Consider the following 18,087-nt stretch of genomic DNA (forward strand, 5'->3'; position numbering starts at 1 on the left):
GCGAAACAAGCTCTATCAAATACATGGACACACATGGCGCAAGGGATAACATTCAACCTTTTCTGTAGAGATTGCCTAAACATTAGCCGAAGAATCTATAGAACCGTACGACTCATGTCGTTCCCCCGAGAAAGATTTAACTCTCAATCCTGATAACATCCAAATGGCAAGTAGACCCAATATAACAATTAAACCAACTACGGCACCAGCCAGTTTAATGAGAGGAAGTGAAGGTCTTATATCAGATACAGTTGTATTATGTATATCTGGTTTAAACTCATGAAAATCAACAGTAGATTCCAACAAAAGAACATGACCTGATTCATCATCTATTTCCAATGCAGCTACATGACCTGGATCTCCTTTTTTCCAACGACTTAATCCAAAATCTATTGCAATCAAAGATCCATCACAAAGACGCCAATCTGAAAAATCTTCAGGATCATGCGGTACATGACCCACCACCACTGATTTTATTCCCGGAAATTTTTTGGTTAAGACATTCTTTAATTCTCCACATCGAACATTTAAAATGGAACGAACAAGAATCGGATTTGCAACCTTATCCTCATCGTCTTCAGCCATATTAAGACCAGCTTTTCCCAAAGGTGTCAACGTATTATTAACTAGAGCATTACGGAGAGCATCGTTAAACTCCTCTATCTTTTTTATACTGGTGATCATGTTTCCCGTTTCTGCTGACAAACCACCGTGCATGAAAAGAAATTCATTATGATGAAATATGGCTTTTCTTGTACGTAGATACATCCCCAAGGCAGTTTGGTTAGAAAGAAGCAAATCACGTCCACGTTTACCGCCAGAATGCGCAAGACTACTTGGATCTACAGCGCTGTAGTCTCCCACAAGATTTCTTATTTCATGGTTGCCTAGAAGTTGAATGACATTTCCACCTTTTTCACGTGCCTCTTTTTCCAGTTTCATAAAAAGACGTACAATACTAAGATCATCTGGTCCTACGTCAAGAATATCACCAAGCTGAACAAAGTAAGTGTCTCCTCCAATCCAATGCTGTCGATCATCTACAATACCTGTGAGTCGCAAAATGGAAAGAGTTTGATTAAGATCTCCGTGAAGGTCTCCAACGGCCACAATTCGGCGCCCCTCACAGCGATAAATTTCTGATGCACAAAAAAAAAGAGTCCAAATGAACAGGAAACTCAGAGACATCATTTCAATAAGAGACTACACTACGAAAAAAAAAAAATAAATAAATAAATAAATAAATAATAAATAATAACAATAAAAATAAAAACTGTATCAACCACTCGAAATTTATTATAAAAAGAAAACAGTAATAAAAAGCAGACAAATTCAAAAAAAAAAAAAAACTAGTTTCACTAGGGGTCTCCCCTTTTAAGCCTGACTGGCATAATCCGTATGGCCTAAACGATCAATATTGGCATTCCACACATCATCTGATCTTAATTTACCTGTTGCACAATCAAAATGCATACCCAGGCAAGGTCCCATAATGGTATTGTTGAGACGCTGCATGCACTGCTCCCCTGGCTCTATTGCATACCGTTGTTTACAAAGACGCACCAGTACCAAACAAGCTGCAGATAAAAGTACCGCTGGAAAATAAGCGTATTCTTCGAGAAAACGAAAACAGCCTTTTCCTTCAATTGAGAAAAGTGGCAGCAAAATATTAAACAGAAAGATGAGGCAGATTTCCGCCGCAAAAACCAAAGAACTAAGTGCAGCAACAAGCTGAAGAAAATGATAAGATCGATCTTGTCGAACAATGATGTACTGAAGAGCAACCTCAAAAGCTGCAGTACCTGCCAAATCACGCTCTTTCTTTGGTGTCTGCATTGCTAATCTACCTCCCCCACCATACTCTTTCATAAAAACACATAAAACACGAAAAAAAAAAAACAAGAATAAAAAAAAATTAGAGGAAAAAAAAGGGTTTGTAGATAAATCATTGGATATCCTCATCAGAGAAGGATGCGGGAAAGAAGAATAAGAACGAGTGGTAAGAATCAAAAAAAAAAATAATAATAATAATAATAATAAATATATAAATATATATATATATATATATATATATATATAATAAAGAAAAAAAAAAGAGAGACACAAAGACGCAACTCCCTCAGAATTAAGGAGAGAAGTAAACACAAACTTTGTATATTGTAGTCCTAGTTTACATAAACAACCAGAAATTCCTGTAAATATAAGGCAATAATACGCGACATGAAACATTTTTATTACCTTTTGGAAGTACTTTTTCCTTTTTCTGAGGCTTCCATCCGCTTCTTTTTTTGTTCTTCGTTGTAACGTTGTCTTTCCATAGCTTCCTCCAATACAATTCTTGCATCATCCTCAGCACGGAGTCGTTCCTCTGTTTCTCTATGCAGCCGATCTGCTTCTTCCCTCTCTATTCGTTTTGTTTTTTCCAAATTAGCCAACACCGTGGACCTCCAAGAAACCTTTAATTCCATTAATTTCTTAAAGTCTTCTTCTTCTGTTGCCTCTTCGTCTGCTTTCAATTGCCGTCGTACATCAGCGTCCTCTTTGGAGAAAAACTTTTTTAAACTACGACCCACGTAGTCAGCAGGTTTTTTACCTGAAGCATTCTCAAACATTGGATCGCACCCAGAATCAAGTAAAAGTGTGATAAGATCTTCCCATTCCTTTAAATTAGGTCGTTGGTGAATTGCTGCAAGATGAAGTGGATTATTAAACTCTTGATTTTTAACGTTAACGGGGGCTTTTGCATCAATAAGAAGTTTTAAAATTTTGTAGTCACAACGAATGGCACAAAAATGAACAGGAAAATTACCTTGAGCATCACGAACTTCGCAAGAAGCTCCTTGTTGAATCAAATACTCTGCTACTTCAAATCTGCCCATTTTTACAGCCATCAAAAGTGGAGTTGTACCATTTACATCTTTTTGGTCAACAATAGCACCATGTTCCACTAACCACCGACTCACACGAACATCCCCATCAGATGCACTCTTGTGAAGAGCACAGCATTTATTACGATCCAATTCATTCACCTTACCCTCAGGATCTTTGCTTCTTTTCAATAGAATCTCCATGCACTCAACACTTCCACAGGCAGCGGCAGTATGAAATGGAGTTGAAAACGTTGCGGCCTGTATCGTATCGTCAGCACCATAATCTAAAAGAGCTTCACAACATTCTACATAATTATTTCTAACAACTTCATGCAGTGGTGTGCGTCCCTGAAAGTTGGGAGCATTAACGTCTCCTGATAGTTGCTTGACTACATAGTCTAGTACGGTCGTATTTTTCCCCAAAGATAAATGGACCAGAGTATTTCCTGATTCATCAATACACTTTGAAATATTCTCGGGAATACTCAAAAAATCTCTTCGAAGCCGAGCCAAAGTATCCAAATCACATTTTACCACAGCTTCTCGAACAGCGTCCAAGAGATCTTTAGGTCCCTGTGGACCCCCTATGGAACCAAGCATACCTAGTTCCCCTACAAAAGGATCATAATATATTTTTTTTTAAAAAAAAGTAAATAAAATAAATAAAAGAGCATATAAAGAATTTTTTAAAAAAATATAGGTAGAGGTCATTAAACTATAGACGTAACAAAGAAAAAAAAAATAAATAAATAAATAAATATATCAATTGTTTTTTTTTTCTTTTTCTTTTTAAATAAAATTATAAAACTTGGCATTACTCGACTGTTACACCACATTCATGTAACCATTCTTTAATTACAATAGTTAGTCCTAGCATCATCGTAGCAGGATCCTTTGTTTCAGATCGAACAGATCTTTGTAAAAAGGCAAATGTGACAAATTCAGGAGGAGGAAATGTCCGAGCTATAGAGCTTGTGGGATGAATATATGCAATCATAGAGGAACTCAAAATAATATATGGAGCTTTTGTTGCCTTATTGTCTTTATACTCTACCCCATGGTAACGACATTCTTGAATAGTGGCACGACGTGCTACTTGATCAGGAAGACCATATATAAATATTTTTCGTAGTGTGATTTCATCCTCTTTCGATAATGTAAGCTTACCATTTTTGGTAAATAAACATCCTACCGAACCTGTAGTTACATCATTAGCCTCAAGACTATCCTCCACTTGTTCTACTACAGAATTCTGTCTTGCCAATGATTGCAATTGTTGAGATAACTGACGAGCTTCAGAAAGACTTTTTTGTACCAAACAGTAACGATTACAATTTAAAGTACTAGAATTTTCCAAGTAAATACCAAATGCATTTAAACAAGTAAGCATATCACTACCAGGGTGTAAAAGAGAATGAATTAAAGATCGACGTTCATCAATATCATCAGTAGTAACTTCCTTTGACTTCCACTTTAAACGATTTCCATCACCAGTAAATATATTAGTAGTTGTTGAATAGACAGCTGTAATAAGTATAACCATTAATAAAATTGAATCAGGTAATTTTTGATCCAACACCTCGGCAATAACTCGCGAAAATCGAGGTGGAATTGGATAGGCAATGAGACGTCTTCCCAAAGTCGTGATACGACGTTCTTCTTTAGAGTCTAAAGCCCCAATAAGTGTCAAATGTGACAATGCTCGCTTTAGATCATTCTCTTTTGGTGGTGAAGGAAAAGGGAAAGATCCAACATTATCAATACCTAAATGTTTCATTAATAAAACTACAGATTCTAAAGATGTTCTTAAAATTTCAGGAGAACTATGTTTAGGCATTAAATTAGAATATACAGCTGTACTATATATTCGGTAACAATGTCCTGGTCCAACACGTCCTGCACGTCCACTTCGTTGTTCTGCAGATGCTTGACTTGTCCATTCAATACGGAAACAACTTGCACCAGTTGATTCATCTATCGTTTTAGTTTTTACTCGACCAGAATCCACCACATAACGAATATTTGGAATAGTAATAGATGTTTCAGCAACATTTGTAGCTATAACACAGAGACGTTTTCCTGTAGGGGGTTCACGAAAAACCTCTTGTTGTTTTGAAAAATCCATTAAAGCATAAAGTGGAAGAATATGCAAAGTATTCAATTCACCATTTATCTCATTTTCTTCTTCTTCTTCTTTATTATTATTATTATTATTATTTTCTTCCATATCTGAAGTTTCTCGAGATCGTTTTCTTGAAATCGAAAAATCTCCAATTTCATCTCCTTTTTCTAGTGAATAATCTTCATTAGTGAGACCAAATTCATCCTTTTCATCAGATTTATCTTCTTTTTCTGTTTCTGAATCTGAAGAATCTTTTTCTTCTTGTTTTTGAACAACCATACTATGTTTTGAGTAACTTTTCTCATAATACTCAATTTTAGTTTTGGCATAATGAATACGAAGACGCTCACAAAGGTCTTCAATTTCCTGTTGAGTAGAAAGAAAAACAAGAATCCCTCCAGGAGGTAATTTCTTATGAATTTGACAAACCTTTTTAAAAGTTTCATCAACATAATTTCGTAGTTCAGTTTTTTTCGTAAAATGATTAGTTACCGGAAAGCGACGAGATTCCACATTTATTAAAGGAGGTGAAATTGGAAAAAGTTGACGATTTTCCTTAAAATCCCCAACTCTCATAGTAGCAGACATAATAACTAATTTAAGAGGTTTTATAGTTGTGTTTTCCACTTTTCCCTGATGTTTTTGAAGATCTTCCAAATATAGATCATTTCGTAAAGGAAGAATTCGTGACAAAAGACCCACTAATATATCACCCGTTACACTACGTTCATGCGCCTCATCTACAATAATAACACTATACTTTCTTAATAAAAAATCTGATTGGATTTCTTTTAAAACAATACCTTCAGTTGCAAATTTTAGTTTAAAGTTTTCAGAAAGATTATTATCGTAGCGGACATGATAACATACTTTTCCTCCAAATGAAGTATTTAATTCTTCTGCTACTCGTTTAGCCATTGAAACAGCAGCAACTCTTCTTGGTTCCGTAACAAGAATAGCTCCTTCTCTTGCAAAAGATGAACCTTTAATATCTCCATATCCACATTCCCACAAAAACTGTGGAACTTGTGTTGTTTTTCCACTTCCAGTCTCACCACAAATAAGAACACAAGTTCGAGAAGAATTATTAATAGCTTCAACAATTGATTGTTCTTCTCTAAGGACTGGAAGTTCTTTTCTCGTATTTTCCACATCAGAAGAACGATTAACTTGAATACAGACATTTTTTGGAACTAACTTTACAAGTTCTTCGGTATTTTTATTAATAACCTCCTGGATTTCTTGTTTTCGTTTTTCTTCTGCTAAACGATCCTCTGTTAATTTTGTGATATAGTTTTGTTGAGCAATTATTGATTCACGCTTCTTAATATTTTCTTGTAATTCTCGTTCCTGACGTGTGCATTGTTGTTTTTCAGAAATTGCCTTCTTTCTCTCAGCTTTTTCTTTCTTTTGGATAGCTGCCTCAGTTTCAACAAATGTTTTATGCTGTATTACTTTCTTTTTAGCAAGTGAGAGTTGTTCTTCAGCCTCTCTTAATCGTGCATTTCTTTCTTTCTTAATTTCATGTTTCTCCTTCTTTTTTTGTTCTCGAGTAGTCGATAACACATGTGGCAGAGGTGTTGAGAGTCCCAAGTCTTCAAAACGAATGGATGGTTTAGGGGCCATCGACTAAATAGAAATATATATAAAATATATTTCTCCGATTCCTTTTGTGAAAGGGGCCTGATTGGCAATTCATAAAAAAAAAAAAGAACAAGAGGAAAAAAAAGACAAAAAAAAATAATATAGGACACAAAATAAAAATTATTTTTTTTTCTTTTATTTCAATATCACATTCACATTCTTCAGAACAAGAAATCAAAGAAAAAAAAAAAGAATATATTAAAAACAACCATGATTAATATATTTCGATTTATCCTGGAAATAAATAATGACATATATTGATTGCACGTTTTCATTTTTATTTTTTTTTTTCCCCTTTTAAATTATTGTATTGTACTAAAAGTATCTTTTTCTTCAGAAACTATTTTTTTGAGTTTTGTTTTTGTGCAGCCTTTTTCGCAGCCTTAGCCGCCCGTTTAGCCGCCAATTCATCAGCAGCAGACGATTTGCCATTTCCGCCCAAAGATTTTAAATATTGTGCCTTTGCACTTAAATGATTTACCTTATCACGAGCATCTGGAATAAATATCAAGACTTTTTTGGGAGTAACGGAATCTACAATATAATATCCACGACGTTCAAGTTGAATTGTGTCTCCCTTTTTGAGAGAATGAAGAGCTTCTTCTCCATAAACCTCTTGAGTAAATTTCGTAACAGGGGCAAGAATGGAATCTAAACTTTCTTCAGGATCGGGCTTTTTCTTGGTAAGAAGGTGATCATATTCATTAAGTTCCATAATTTCTGCATTAGGATTTTCTGCAACCCAAGTTAACTTGTGCTTTGTCTTCTTTACATCACCTTCAAGATGTAATACAATATCAGCATCAGTAATAGAAGAAGAATTTCCAGAGGAACGAATATTTTTAATATATGCATTTCCCCAATCCATTAAAGTAATTTCTTCACCTTCCTTAAGAAGAGCGACATCTTCTGAATCGAGGAAAATAACATCAGATTTATAAAATGTTTTTGTTCCCATTTCTGGTACTTTTTTGTGAAGAAGTTTTTCACATTTTTCAAGATGTTGTTGACCTTCAACTGTACAACGAACTTTTAAAGTATTTGAAACGACTGTATATCGAGGAACTGAAGGATCAAGAATTTGGGCATTTAAAAACCATAATCTTCCCCATTCCATAAAATTAACTGTTTTTGACATACCTATCTCTTGAACAAATTCTCTTAATGCGTTTACTTTTAATCCACGTCGTACTAAGGCTCGAACAGTCGGAAAACGAGGATCATCCCAACCATCAACAACACCAGTTTCAACAAACTGAGTTAATTTTCTTTTCGACATAACAGCATATTCCATATTTAGTCGAGAAAAATCTTCAATAATGGGTTTTCGTATATTTAATGCGTCACAGAACCAATAATACTGATCATTACGATCATGATATTCATTAGTACGAAGAGCATGAGTAACACCTTCAACTGAATCAATTATAGGACAACAAAAATCATAAGTTGGATAAGCCTTATACTTTAATCCTTGTCTAGCATGAGGTGTTAAATTAACACGGAACATGACTGGATCTCGCATTGCCTTGTTCACATTATCAATAGATATTTTTGCTCGTAAACAAGCTTCTTGTCCTTCAGGGGTTCCTTGTTTCATTTCGTTCCAAATTCGTTTATTTTCCTCAATACTTAAATCACGATATGAAGTGGGAATACCATCAAATCGGCATTTCTGCATCTCTTCTCTTGGTGTTTTATCACAATAAGCAAGACCTTTAGATATAAGTTCTTCAGCTTTTTCGTAAAGCAGTTCAATATAATCAGAAGAATAAGTTGGTCCTTCATCCCATTTTACCCCAAGAGTATCCAGATCCTGCAAGATAGCCTCTTCAAAATGATGTTTTTCTTTTGAAGGGTTTGTATCGTCAAATCGCATCAGAAGTTTTCCTTTATACTTAATAGCAAGCATACTATTAATTAAAGCTGCTTTTGCATGACCAATATGAAGAAAACCACTAGCCTCTGGAGGAAAACGAGTGACAACTTTCCCTTCTTCAGCATCTGTTATAATAAGTTTATCCGCATCATTTGTTGAATTAACTCCTGCCGCATTCCCATTTTCACGGGAGAAATATGTTTTTGTTAAAACCAAAGCCTTCAAGTGAATATCAACAGACATTTTTCTTGCTAATCTAAACATAAAAGGCAAAAAAAAAAAACAAATAATAAAAAAAAAAAAAACAGAAAAAAAAACTACTACAAAAGGGAGAAAAAAAAGACATCACAAAGAGGATAACTAATTTATGTCATTCTCAAAAAACAAGTAACTAAAAAATAATAAATAAATAAATAAATAAATAATAGTAATAAGCCAGAAAATAAAAAAAATTCCCACAAGATACTCGCACACCACAATAAAATAAAAAAGAAGATACAGCAACAAACCACCTCCCCACGACACCCGCCGGCCACCATAAAAAAAAAACCGAAAAAAAAAAAAAAGCGTACCGCCCCACCGCGGCGACGCCCAAAAGAAAACAACACTAAAAAATAAAACGGTGAAACGGTGCCCACTACCGCCAGGACGTCGCGACACGAGGGGCGCCTTCCAAACGGGCACGCCGACGCCCGCGGCGGGAGGGAGCGGCGGAAATAAAACCCGACGACGCCGGGACCCCGCGCCAACATTTCCGTGCGGCGCCCCGATTCTTTTTTTTTTTTTACCCTCGTGGGCGGCGGTCTCCCCGACAAGGGCGGGTAGGGAATGTGGGGACGGGTCCCCAGACTTGATGCGGGATGTCGTCGCATTTCCCGGGCTGGTCACGGGACGGTGCGGTGGTAATTATTATTTATTTATTTTATTTTCGACGCCGTTGTGCTTTTTTTTTTTTTTTCTTTGTTTTTTCTTTAGTTTCTCTTGCTTTATTTATTTTTTTTCTTTCTGCCTTTTCCCCGGAAGAATAGGACGCAATGTTGCGACGATGCCGATTGTTTCGAATGAAATATGCCGATTTGGAACTCACCACTAGGGGCGAGTTTCCGCATGGAATGAAGGAACCAGCGTTTGTGAAGAAGTTGGACCAAAATATTCCGTGGTACTTTTCTACTTACAGATCAATGTATCATTGGCCTATTACTGGAGATAATTGGAGTGATCTTAATGAAGCTGAGAAGCATCATGATCTTCACATGTTCTATACTTTAGCGTGGTGGAAACTAGGTGAGGGCATTTTTGACGCTGATGATGAAGACAAGTAGTAGAAGAAAGTATATTAATATTTGTTGCTCCCGTGATTAACAACAGAAGAACAAGAAAGAAAAATTCACATTATTTGTTTCTGTGGTTACATATATATATATTGATTTCTTGGGTCTTGTCTTGTTTGTACTTTTTTTTGGTATTTTTTTTTTTTTCTCTTACAGTAGAAAATTGAACTTTTTTTTTATTTCTACTAATTTATCTCTCTTCTTGCTTTTTTTTCACGTTAGGGGTTAAATAGTAAAGAAAAGAGTTTTGTTTGTATTGTTTTTTTTTTTTTTTTTTTAGTGGGAATATAGAATAGGAAATATGTTGAGGAAATGTGCGGTTCGGTCTTATCGTTATCAGGAGTTTGAGATGTCCAAAAATGCAAAATATCCGTTTAATTATGCTAGAGAAGCCCCCAATACATCTGTTTTTCCTCAGTATCAGTTAAATTTTTGGATGTTCTGGGGTTGGGGGCGTCAAGAATTGTGGATAGATAAAGATACTAGAAAGTATGAAACAACTTGGGAAATGCTTCGTCGTTTACTTATGTGGTTCTTTCCGTGTCTTTTTGTTTTTCCCTATGGTTTACCTAAACTTATTGCAAATAATTATTATGGTGAATATGGGGAAAAGCCGTTTTTAGATTATACTATGCATTTCCCGATGGATAATCATTATATTGAGTGGGGAGGTAGTGTATTAGATGCGGAGTGGTTGCGTCATATACACTCAAAAGAATCTTTCTAGGTATAAACCCGGTTGATTGTAGTTAGGGTTTCTATTTCTTTAGTTTAGCTGGGATTGTGGGGATTAGAAGGAGTAATATATATAGTTGGTTGATTAGTGATGTGCGAGGGGTATTTTTTTTTTTTATTAGTGTAAGTATATATATTTATATATATGTATGTATATATATTTATTCGGGAAGAAGATGTTTGGGGTTGGATAAAGGCTAATTAACGTATATGTTTGCTTTTATGATGACTAGTTCTTGCTTATTATTATTTTTTTTTTTAGATTTAATTTCTTTTTTTTTTCTTGTATTTTCTTTAATACGCTCTGGTTTAAGTTGTATACGAAAAAAAAAGTGAGGTAGGTCTTATTTTTTTTTTCATTATTATTTTTATTATCTTTTTTTCTCTACTTTTCTCTCCTTTTTTTTTTGTAGATAAGGAATATGAGAAACATCTCTCGTTTTGCGATAGCTAACGTACGATTAGTAAGATCGCATGCAACCTATGGCATGACTCAATTGTCACACAAAGAGTTGTTTTCTCTTTACCATTCTGGAAATAAATCGTCTAATGAACTTGAACTGTTAGAACAAGTTGAAGAACGTATTTCCAAATGGAAACTTAATAAGTGGGAGATGCGAGTTCCACCCTTACTTCCTGCTCATGAAAAGGAAGTAATGCGTCGTCAGCAAGAACTTTTAAAGAGTTCTTTTTTTCACTGGGGAAAATGTCGTGACGCACTTAATGCGGATATTGAAATTGTTTCTTCTTTGACTGGAATATCAAAAGAAGATGTTAGGGGAAAAAATCGTTCTTGGATGCAAGAAGAAGCTGCAAAGTTGCGTTGGATGGGAGAAGTAAATAAGGCTACACGTTTGCGTGATGCGTTTATGCGTTTGGAGATTTATGGATCAAGGGATCATATGCTTTTAGAGCGACTTTGTTGTATATATGGTTTAGCTTTACAGGGAACCTTTGAATCTGCTTTTTCAAATTATATTATGGAAGACCCGCTGACGAAAAAGATTTTTGTTGATGAAAGTAATCCTTTTCGTGATCTTATTTCTCATATTATTAAGACATATCCTCAAATAGATATTATCTATGATTTTCTCGGTTTTAATATTACAGAGGGTTATCGCTCATCCTTGCGTCGATATTTAGAAAGTTTACTCTTAAAAACGGATCAAGAGACAAAATCCAAAGGTCGATTAGCTTTTGGAAATGGAAAAAAACTTGAGTTTCTTTTCGATTTTTGTGATAGTAGAAAATCTTTGGTTTCAGGTGAGTGTGTACAAGGGATGCCCGATTTTTTGTATGTTAATGGAACGGATATTACTCTTATTATTATAGCTTCAGAAAATACATGGTTACGTAACCGTCAGTTACCCCACAGAAAACAAATGGAAGGGATTGCAAGACGAGCTAGTTTTGTTACGGGAATTCCATTTTCTGAGGTGCGTATTCGAAATCTTCTTCTTCCACCTGCCTACCTCGACAAGAACTCTATTCTTCGAATTAATGAGGTTCTTTTTGGATTGTCGAAAGAAGAAGAACAAAAACTGGTCCCGTGGTTGATGGTCTACGATAAGGAGTTAGATTCTAAAGATGTTGATTTCTGCGCACTTGTAAAATCAACAAACGAAGAAGAATGGCTAACATTGTAATATTTGTTTTTTTTATTAATTCCTTTTTTTTGCTTTTTTGGGCATTTATTTGGATTTAGTAAGGTGTATCAGATGTAAAAAAAAAAAAAAAATGATATAATTAATTATTTTGATGTTTTTTTTTTTTCTTGTAAGCATTTTTTTTTTCGTTTTTTTTTTTTTCCTTTCTGATATGGAGTAATAGTGAAATATATTTTTTATTTCATTTCATAGACAATGACAACGACACAACACACATGTGTTGTGAGAGTTAATTTGTTTCTATTTTTAGATGAAACCGCTCAGTATCAAGAATATGGGTCGGTTGGTTGTGCTATTATTGGTACGTTATCGGATCCACCATTATATAAAATGGGTTGCTATAATGAAAAAAATGAGTACTTATGTACTGCTAGTATTACTACAAACAACGAAACAGGTGCTAATTTGGCATTGCAAGATGGAGGTTATGTTTCTTTTAAAGATGAACAGGGTAAAAGCTGGTCTATGCAGTTTGAGACTGTAGATTATGCAATTGAATTTTGTGCCCATGTCTCAGTTGCAATGTACGGAGCCTCAGGTTATTCAAATCAAAGTATTTTAGCATGTGATGTTACATCGGGAAAACGTGATCGAATTGTATTTGCTAATGATGTGGTCAAAGTACGCTATCAAAGTTGGGTAGTTCAATGTGAAGCAAATCGTAAGAAACTTCCTATTCTTGGAAGTAAGTTAGATGGTAATCTAACAGATGAAAAACCGTTTACAATGAATGTACCCGCAAATCATATGGGTGTTACTCCAGACATGAAAGGATTTGAAGGAATGATAATAGGAATGGGTGAAGAAGGGACTCGTTTGATAGTTATTCCATTTGGAGCGAAACGGGGTGGTGGACCTCAAGTTCATATGTGTTTTTACGTTCATATTGTTAAGAAAAAAAACTCTTCTCAAGTTGTTGGAATTCGTGAAAATATGACTGTTGCTTTGCAAAGTTTAACTCCGCAAACAACAGATAACACAAAAACTTTTTCACATAATGGTGAACCTAGTGTTATACAAAGTTTTGAACGTCATTATTCTCATCCTTCTTTTATTCCTTTGCCTGGATTTAGCAAAGAACAATTACTGGTTGTGGATCGAATTCGTGATCAAGTTCACGTGCTTTCTCAAGAGTTACAGGAGGCAAGAAAACAACTCGATATTTTCATGAATGATGTAAAAGTTCATGAACGAAGTGAAAAACCCAAAAGTTTGGCAAGTGCTCAAATTGAATATTCGATTAAAAAGTTATTGATTGATACTGAAGAAGCTAGAGAAACGCTTTCTCAGAAAGATATAGCGTTAAGACAGATTGAGGAAAAAAATCGTGAGTTACAGAAAAAAGTTGATAAGTTTACTAGTACTGCAAATTTACTTGCAGAAGAAAGAAAAAATTCTATTAATTCATCAAATGAAGAAAAATTAGATTTTGATAGAAGAATTGCCCAAACTCAGTCAGAATTAACACGAATACAATCTGAACGAGAAGATGTTGCTCGTCATCTTTCAACTGTAAAACGACTTTTGGAAGTTGCTGATCAAGATATAAAAAATGAAAAGCAAAAATTACAAGTATCTTCTATTGAATTTCAAACGAATGAATCTAAACTTGCTATTGATGAAGAAAACTATACTGAAGAAACTTCTCATGTTAAAATTCTTGAGTCAAAAATAATAACACTTGGTGATCAATTGCGTTCTGTATCGGAAGAAGTTCGGATAAAAGAAAGTCAAATTGACGAAACTAGAAAAAAAATTGAAAGTGATAAATTACATTATACACAATTGCTTGAAGATGAAAGAAGCAAAGCAACTGTAGATATTCGTGAATTACGACAGGAATTAATTGATGAATTAGCTATACGTGATAAACGTTATCAAGAAGAACGTCAGAGAGTTGTACATGAGTCTTTTGAAAGGGGAAGAATTCAAGGTATAGAGGATGGACAAAATGAAACACTTTTAGAGGCTGATACAGTTACCCAAGAATTAACTCTTACTGTTCAACGTCACAAGGCAGAAGTTAATGCTATGCGAATTCGTTTAAAGAGTGCAATAGAACAAAGTGAAGCAGATGAACGACGATTAAATTCTCAAATAGTAGCACTTCAAGAAACTTTATCTAATCTTCAGGTAGAAAATACACAGTTGGAGACGGAGAACGATTCCTTGATATTAGCAAAAGAAGAACTTGAAGAAGGTATTTTTCAAAAAATTAGGAGCGCTGTTGAGCAACTTTCTCAACCTATAGGGCGAAATGATCTACTCACAGTTATTCACACATTGAGAATGAATAAAAAAGTAAACTACGATTTTGAGCTTCAACGTGCGGATGAACGAGAAAGAATTCTAGAGCAAGAGCATAAGGAAGTTTGTGAATGGGTTAATGCGAGTGTAAGTGGTACTTGTGTTCCATTTCCTCCTATACGGATGTTTTGTACTTCAGAAGCTTCAGTATATGTTGAATCTGCGAATAAATTATGGAACCAACCAGAATTGTCTGATGAATTACTTGAATCAAGGCTTCAGGATTTAATTGAGATTCAAGAGGCAGTAGTTCACTTTGATCCAGATGAAATGGATCGCCGTTATCGAGAACTATTATCAGAATTTACAAAAGTCAAGCCTGACCTTGAATTGGTACCTCAAAATAGTTCTACCAATAAACAGTATGTTGTTTCTGCGCATAAAGAAATATCTCAGAGTGAAAATAATGAAATTTATCCTGAAAAAAATAAAAATCAGACTTCCTTTGATAAGACTGAAGACTTCATACCTCCGAAAGAAAAAGAACAGCAGAATTTCATTTCAACGTTACAAGAAGTGCCACACTCTAATAGTGAACTAGTTTCACCACGGCAATTGGATGTGCATGAAACTGTTTCCCCTAAAAGTCCTAGTCTTATACCAGAAAACAAACAGGAAAACTTACCCGAGTGTGTCTCTGCTGGAGATACTGACTCTAGAAAAGAAGAAGCGAAAACTGAAAGACAATTTGATCCTGCCCCTTTGAGAAGACCCATTTCCGACTCTAATAGTCAAAAGCCAGTCAATCAAATAGCTCCTCCAACAAGACGGGGTGTTCCTACCCGAAAGAAAATGCCTACAATGAGTGACTCAGACTCAAATAACGATTTCCCTAATCAGACCACAGAGGAGTCTAAGCGTGGCGTGCTTAAGAGAGCTCCACCCAAAAAATCTTTGTTTGACGATAGTGACTCTTCCGATTTCTAGCAAAGGGTCCTTCTTTACCATGAAGACGCAATCGGGTCTTAGTCCTTTCCTACCTAAATAAAGTATATTTTGTGGCTCTGATATTTCGTAATGGAGGATATTTTTTAATTAGTTGTAGAGCCTACTCATGCTCTATTATCGTTAATTTAGCATTTTATATGCCGGACAATTTTCCTTTTCTGTATCTGTTATGGTAATATTTATTATTATTTGTTTATTATTTATTTATTTATTTATTTATTCTCTTGCCTTTATTAAATTTTAAATTCCTGTTCTTTCTCATTTCTAGTGTTGACAGAGTCATGACAACAAAGCGCCGCAACCACGGACGATCGAAGCCCCCAAGCTCCCGGGGTCGCACAAACCCGGTGCACTGCTTCAACTGCGGGCGCCTGGCTCCCAAGGATAAGGCCATTCGCCGCTTTGTGGTGCGTAGACTGTTGGATCAGGCATCTGCTCGTGATGTGGCTGAAGCCTCTCCAGTGTATGGCGCTGGCTTCCCTATGCCTAAGATGTACATGAAGCAGCGCTTCTGCATTGCGTGTGCAATTCACAAGCGTGTTGTGCGCGCTCGCCCTGTTGAGGCCCGCAAACGTCGTTTCACTTCCAAGGTTCCATTTCGTCCAACTGCTGGTAAGTAGTACATAGTACTATTTGAATACTCTGTGAGCTCATTTCATCTTTTTCTTTTTTTATTCTGTTTTCTATAAGATTAATATTTCTTGGGAATATGGAGATAACCCCTAAATCAGTTCTTCTATTTCATGGGACATTAAAGTAATATGTGTACATAATTTTATTTATCTATTTTCTCTTTTCTTTTCTTTTTTTTTTTTTTTTCTTCACCGTTTCTTATTGTTGTTATTCCTTGATACACATAATTTCTCATAGCCTTCTTCAGGGGTACTGCCATGATTCGCAAGACGCTCCCTCTTGCATGCTCCACGGCCAAAATTCCGTGGAGTAGGTGTAGCAACTCTGATATAGCTGATGCTGTAAACAGTCGTAAAATTCCACTTTACAATCTTGAGAAGGAATTAGAGCCTGATTATAAGAGAGCTATCGCAGTCCGTCGTGAGGTTATTTCCAAGTATGTGGCCCCACTACCAAATGCAGATACGAGGCGCAATGGCCTTGAGAGTATTCCTTTTGAAGATTATGATTGGGACCGAGTTGTAGGCCAGAACTGCGAAAATATTGTGGGTTACGTACCACTTCCTCTTGGTATTGCCGGTCCTATTATTATGGATGGTAAAGAGTATCCTATTCCAATGGCTACTACAGAGGGTGCACTTGTTGCAAGTACCCATCGTGGCGCTCGAGTTATTTCTCAATCTGGGGGTTGTAAAACACTCCTTTTGAGTGAAGGTATGTCGAGGGCTCCTGTGGTAGAACTTGATTCTTTGGAAGAGGCAGGAAGACTCCATGACTTTTGTAATGAGAAATTTCCATTAATTAAGGAAGCGTTTGAATCCACTACACGATTTGGAAAGTTAAAATCTCTTAAGTGTGCATTAGCAGGTCGGAAAGCATATCTGCGATTCCGAGCAACCACTGGTGATGCAATGGGAATGAACATGATTACAAAAGGTGTGGATAAGGCTTTGGCTTTCCTTCAACAAGAATTTCCCACAATGAAGGTTCTCGCTTTATCAGGTAATTATTGCACTGACAAAAAACCATCAGCAGTGAACTGGATTGAGGGTCGAGGAAAAACGGTGTTAGCTGAAGCTACTGTGAGGGCTGATCTTGTTGAAAAAGTTCTTAAGTGCACTGTTGACAGTCTTATTTCCCTTAACGTTGATAAAAATCTTGTGGGTTCTGCCATGGCAGGGTCTGTAGGTGGTTTCAATGCCCAAGCTGCCAATGCGGTCGCTGCAATATTTATAGCAACAGGACAGGATCCTGCTCAAGTAGTAGAATCCTCAACGTGTATTACAACAATGTCAAAAGTTGGCAATGATCTTCTCATATCAGTGACGATGCCCAGTATAGAGGTTGGTACTGTGGGAGGTGGTACAGGTCTGGCTGCACAACGGGGTTGTCTGGAACTAATTGGATGTGGTGGTTCAAATAAGGAAACTCCTGGTGCTAATGCACAGTTACTTTCTCGCGTTGTTGCTGCTGGCGTACTTTCTGCAGAACTCTCACTGATGTCAGGATTGGCTTCAGGGCATCTTCTAAGTGCCCACATGCGACTTAATCGAAAACAGAAGTAGAAGAAGGGTTTTATACGAAGGTGTGGTAGTTGTACGTGTGGTTTTGTATGGGCTTCTTTTTTTTGCAAATAAAACGAAAAAAAAAGAAATTGATCTCTGGGGACTGTTTTTCGAAGAGATGCTGTAGAGAGTTGGTGTTGTTTTTTTAAAGGGAATGCCGAGGCTTATTTAGAATTAAAGGAATCACACGTTTTTTTTTTTTTTTTTTTAAAAAGAGAAGGCAATGTTTTTATTTCTTATTGAAGCGCAAAACAATCACCATATCTCTTTTTATCGTTTTCTTTTTTTTTCTCTTGTAATTTTCACTAACTACCAACTAGCGACGACTCCACCAGTAAGGGGAAGAAGAGAGGGTGGACACAGTGGTGAAGAGGCAGTAGTAGATA

The 18,087-nt window shown here is 35.9% G+C and overlaps 10 protein-coding genes across 10 annotated transcripts; 5 read left to right on the forward strand and 5 right to left on the reverse strand.

Annotated features, from left to right (window-relative positions):
• Window positions 1–75: 75 nt before the first annotated feature.
• Window positions 76–1,191, reverse strand: TM35_000071530 (serine/threonine protein phosphatase; the record flags this gene model as incomplete). Its single annotated transcript, XM_029023599.1, has 1 exon — window positions 76–1,191. One exon carries the CDS (start codon window positions 1,189–1,191, stop codon window positions 76–78), a length of 1,116 nt encoding a protein of 371 aa, XP_028884795.1.
• A 183-nt stretch (window positions 1,192–1,374) lies between these two features.
• Window positions 1,375–1,869, reverse strand: TM35_000071540 (uncharacterized protein; the record flags this gene model as incomplete). The annotated part of the gene is made up of 1 exon (XM_029023600.1): window positions 1,375–1,869. The coding sequence occupies one exon, from the start codon at window positions 1,867–1,869 to the stop codon at window positions 1,375–1,377; it is 495 nt and encodes a 164-aa protein (XP_028884796.1).
• A 365-nt stretch (window positions 1,870–2,234) lies between these two features.
• On the reverse strand, window positions 2,235–3,470 carry TM35_000071550 (ankyrin repeat protein; the record flags this gene model as incomplete). Its single annotated transcript, XM_029023601.1, has 1 exon — window positions 2,235–3,470. One exon carries the CDS (start codon window positions 3,468–3,470, stop codon window positions 2,235–2,237), a length of 1,236 nt encoding a protein of 411 aa, XP_028884797.1.
• A 214-nt stretch (window positions 3,471–3,684) lies between these two features.
• TM35_000071560 (putative ATP-dependent RNA helicase) lies at window positions 3,685–6,618 on the reverse strand (the record flags this gene model as incomplete). The annotated part of the gene is made up of 1 exon (XM_029023602.1): window positions 3,685–6,618. The coding sequence occupies one exon, from the start codon at window positions 6,616–6,618 to the stop codon at window positions 3,685–3,687; it is 2,934 nt and encodes a 977-aa protein (XP_028884798.1).
• A 358-nt stretch (window positions 6,619–6,976) lies between these two features.
• Window positions 6,977–8,758, reverse strand: TM35_000071570 (putative glutamyl-tRNA synthetase; the record flags this gene model as incomplete). The annotated part of the gene is made up of 1 exon (XM_029023603.1): window positions 6,977–8,758. One exon carries the CDS (start codon window positions 8,756–8,758, stop codon window positions 6,977–6,979), a length of 1,782 nt encoding a protein of 593 aa, XP_028884799.1.
• A 1,389-nt stretch (window positions 8,759–10,147) lies between these two features.
• TM35_000071580 (uncharacterized protein) lies at window positions 10,148–10,573 on the forward strand (the record flags this gene model as incomplete). Its single annotated transcript, XM_029023604.1, has 1 exon — window positions 10,148–10,573. One exon carries the CDS (start codon window positions 10,148–10,150, stop codon window positions 10,571–10,573), a length of 426 nt encoding a protein of 141 aa, XP_028884800.1.
• A 496-nt stretch (window positions 10,574–11,069) lies between these two features.
• TM35_000071590 (uncharacterized protein) lies at window positions 11,070–12,227 on the forward strand (the record flags this gene model as incomplete). The annotated part of the gene is made up of 1 exon (XM_029023605.1): window positions 11,070–12,227. One exon carries the CDS (start codon window positions 11,070–11,072, stop codon window positions 12,225–12,227), a length of 1,158 nt encoding a protein of 385 aa, XP_028884801.1.
• A 216-nt stretch (window positions 12,228–12,443) lies between these two features.
• Window positions 12,444–15,482, forward strand: TM35_000071600 (uncharacterized protein; the record flags this gene model as incomplete). The annotated part of the gene is made up of 1 exon (XM_029023606.1): window positions 12,444–15,482. One exon carries the CDS (start codon window positions 12,444–12,446, stop codon window positions 15,480–15,482), a length of 3,039 nt encoding a protein of 1,012 aa, XP_028884802.1.
• Window positions 15,483–15,784: 302 nt separating this feature from the next.
• Window positions 15,785–16,123, forward strand: TM35_000071610 (ribosomal protein S26; the record flags this gene model as incomplete). Its single annotated transcript, XM_029023607.1, has 1 exon — window positions 15,785–16,123. One exon carries the CDS (start codon window positions 15,785–15,787, stop codon window positions 16,121–16,123), a length of 339 nt encoding a protein of 112 aa, XP_028884803.1.
• Window positions 16,124–16,393: 270 nt separating this feature from the next.
• TM35_000071620 (3-hydroxy-3-methylglutaryl-CoA reductase) lies at window positions 16,394–17,701 on the forward strand (the record flags this gene model as incomplete). The annotated part of the gene is made up of 1 exon (XM_029023608.1): window positions 16,394–17,701. One exon carries the CDS (start codon window positions 16,394–16,396, stop codon window positions 17,699–17,701), a length of 1,308 nt encoding a protein of 435 aa, XP_028884804.1.
• Window positions 17,702–18,087: the final 386 nt, after the last annotated feature.

The sequence above is a fragment of the Trypanosoma theileri genome, assembly GCF_002087225.1.
Source record: "Trypanosoma theileri isolate Edinburgh chromosome Unknown TM35_Tth_7_V1, whole genome shotgun sequence".
NCBI classification, from domain to species: domain Eukaryota; phylum Euglenozoa; class Kinetoplastea; order Trypanosomatida; family Trypanosomatidae; genus Trypanosoma; species Trypanosoma theileri.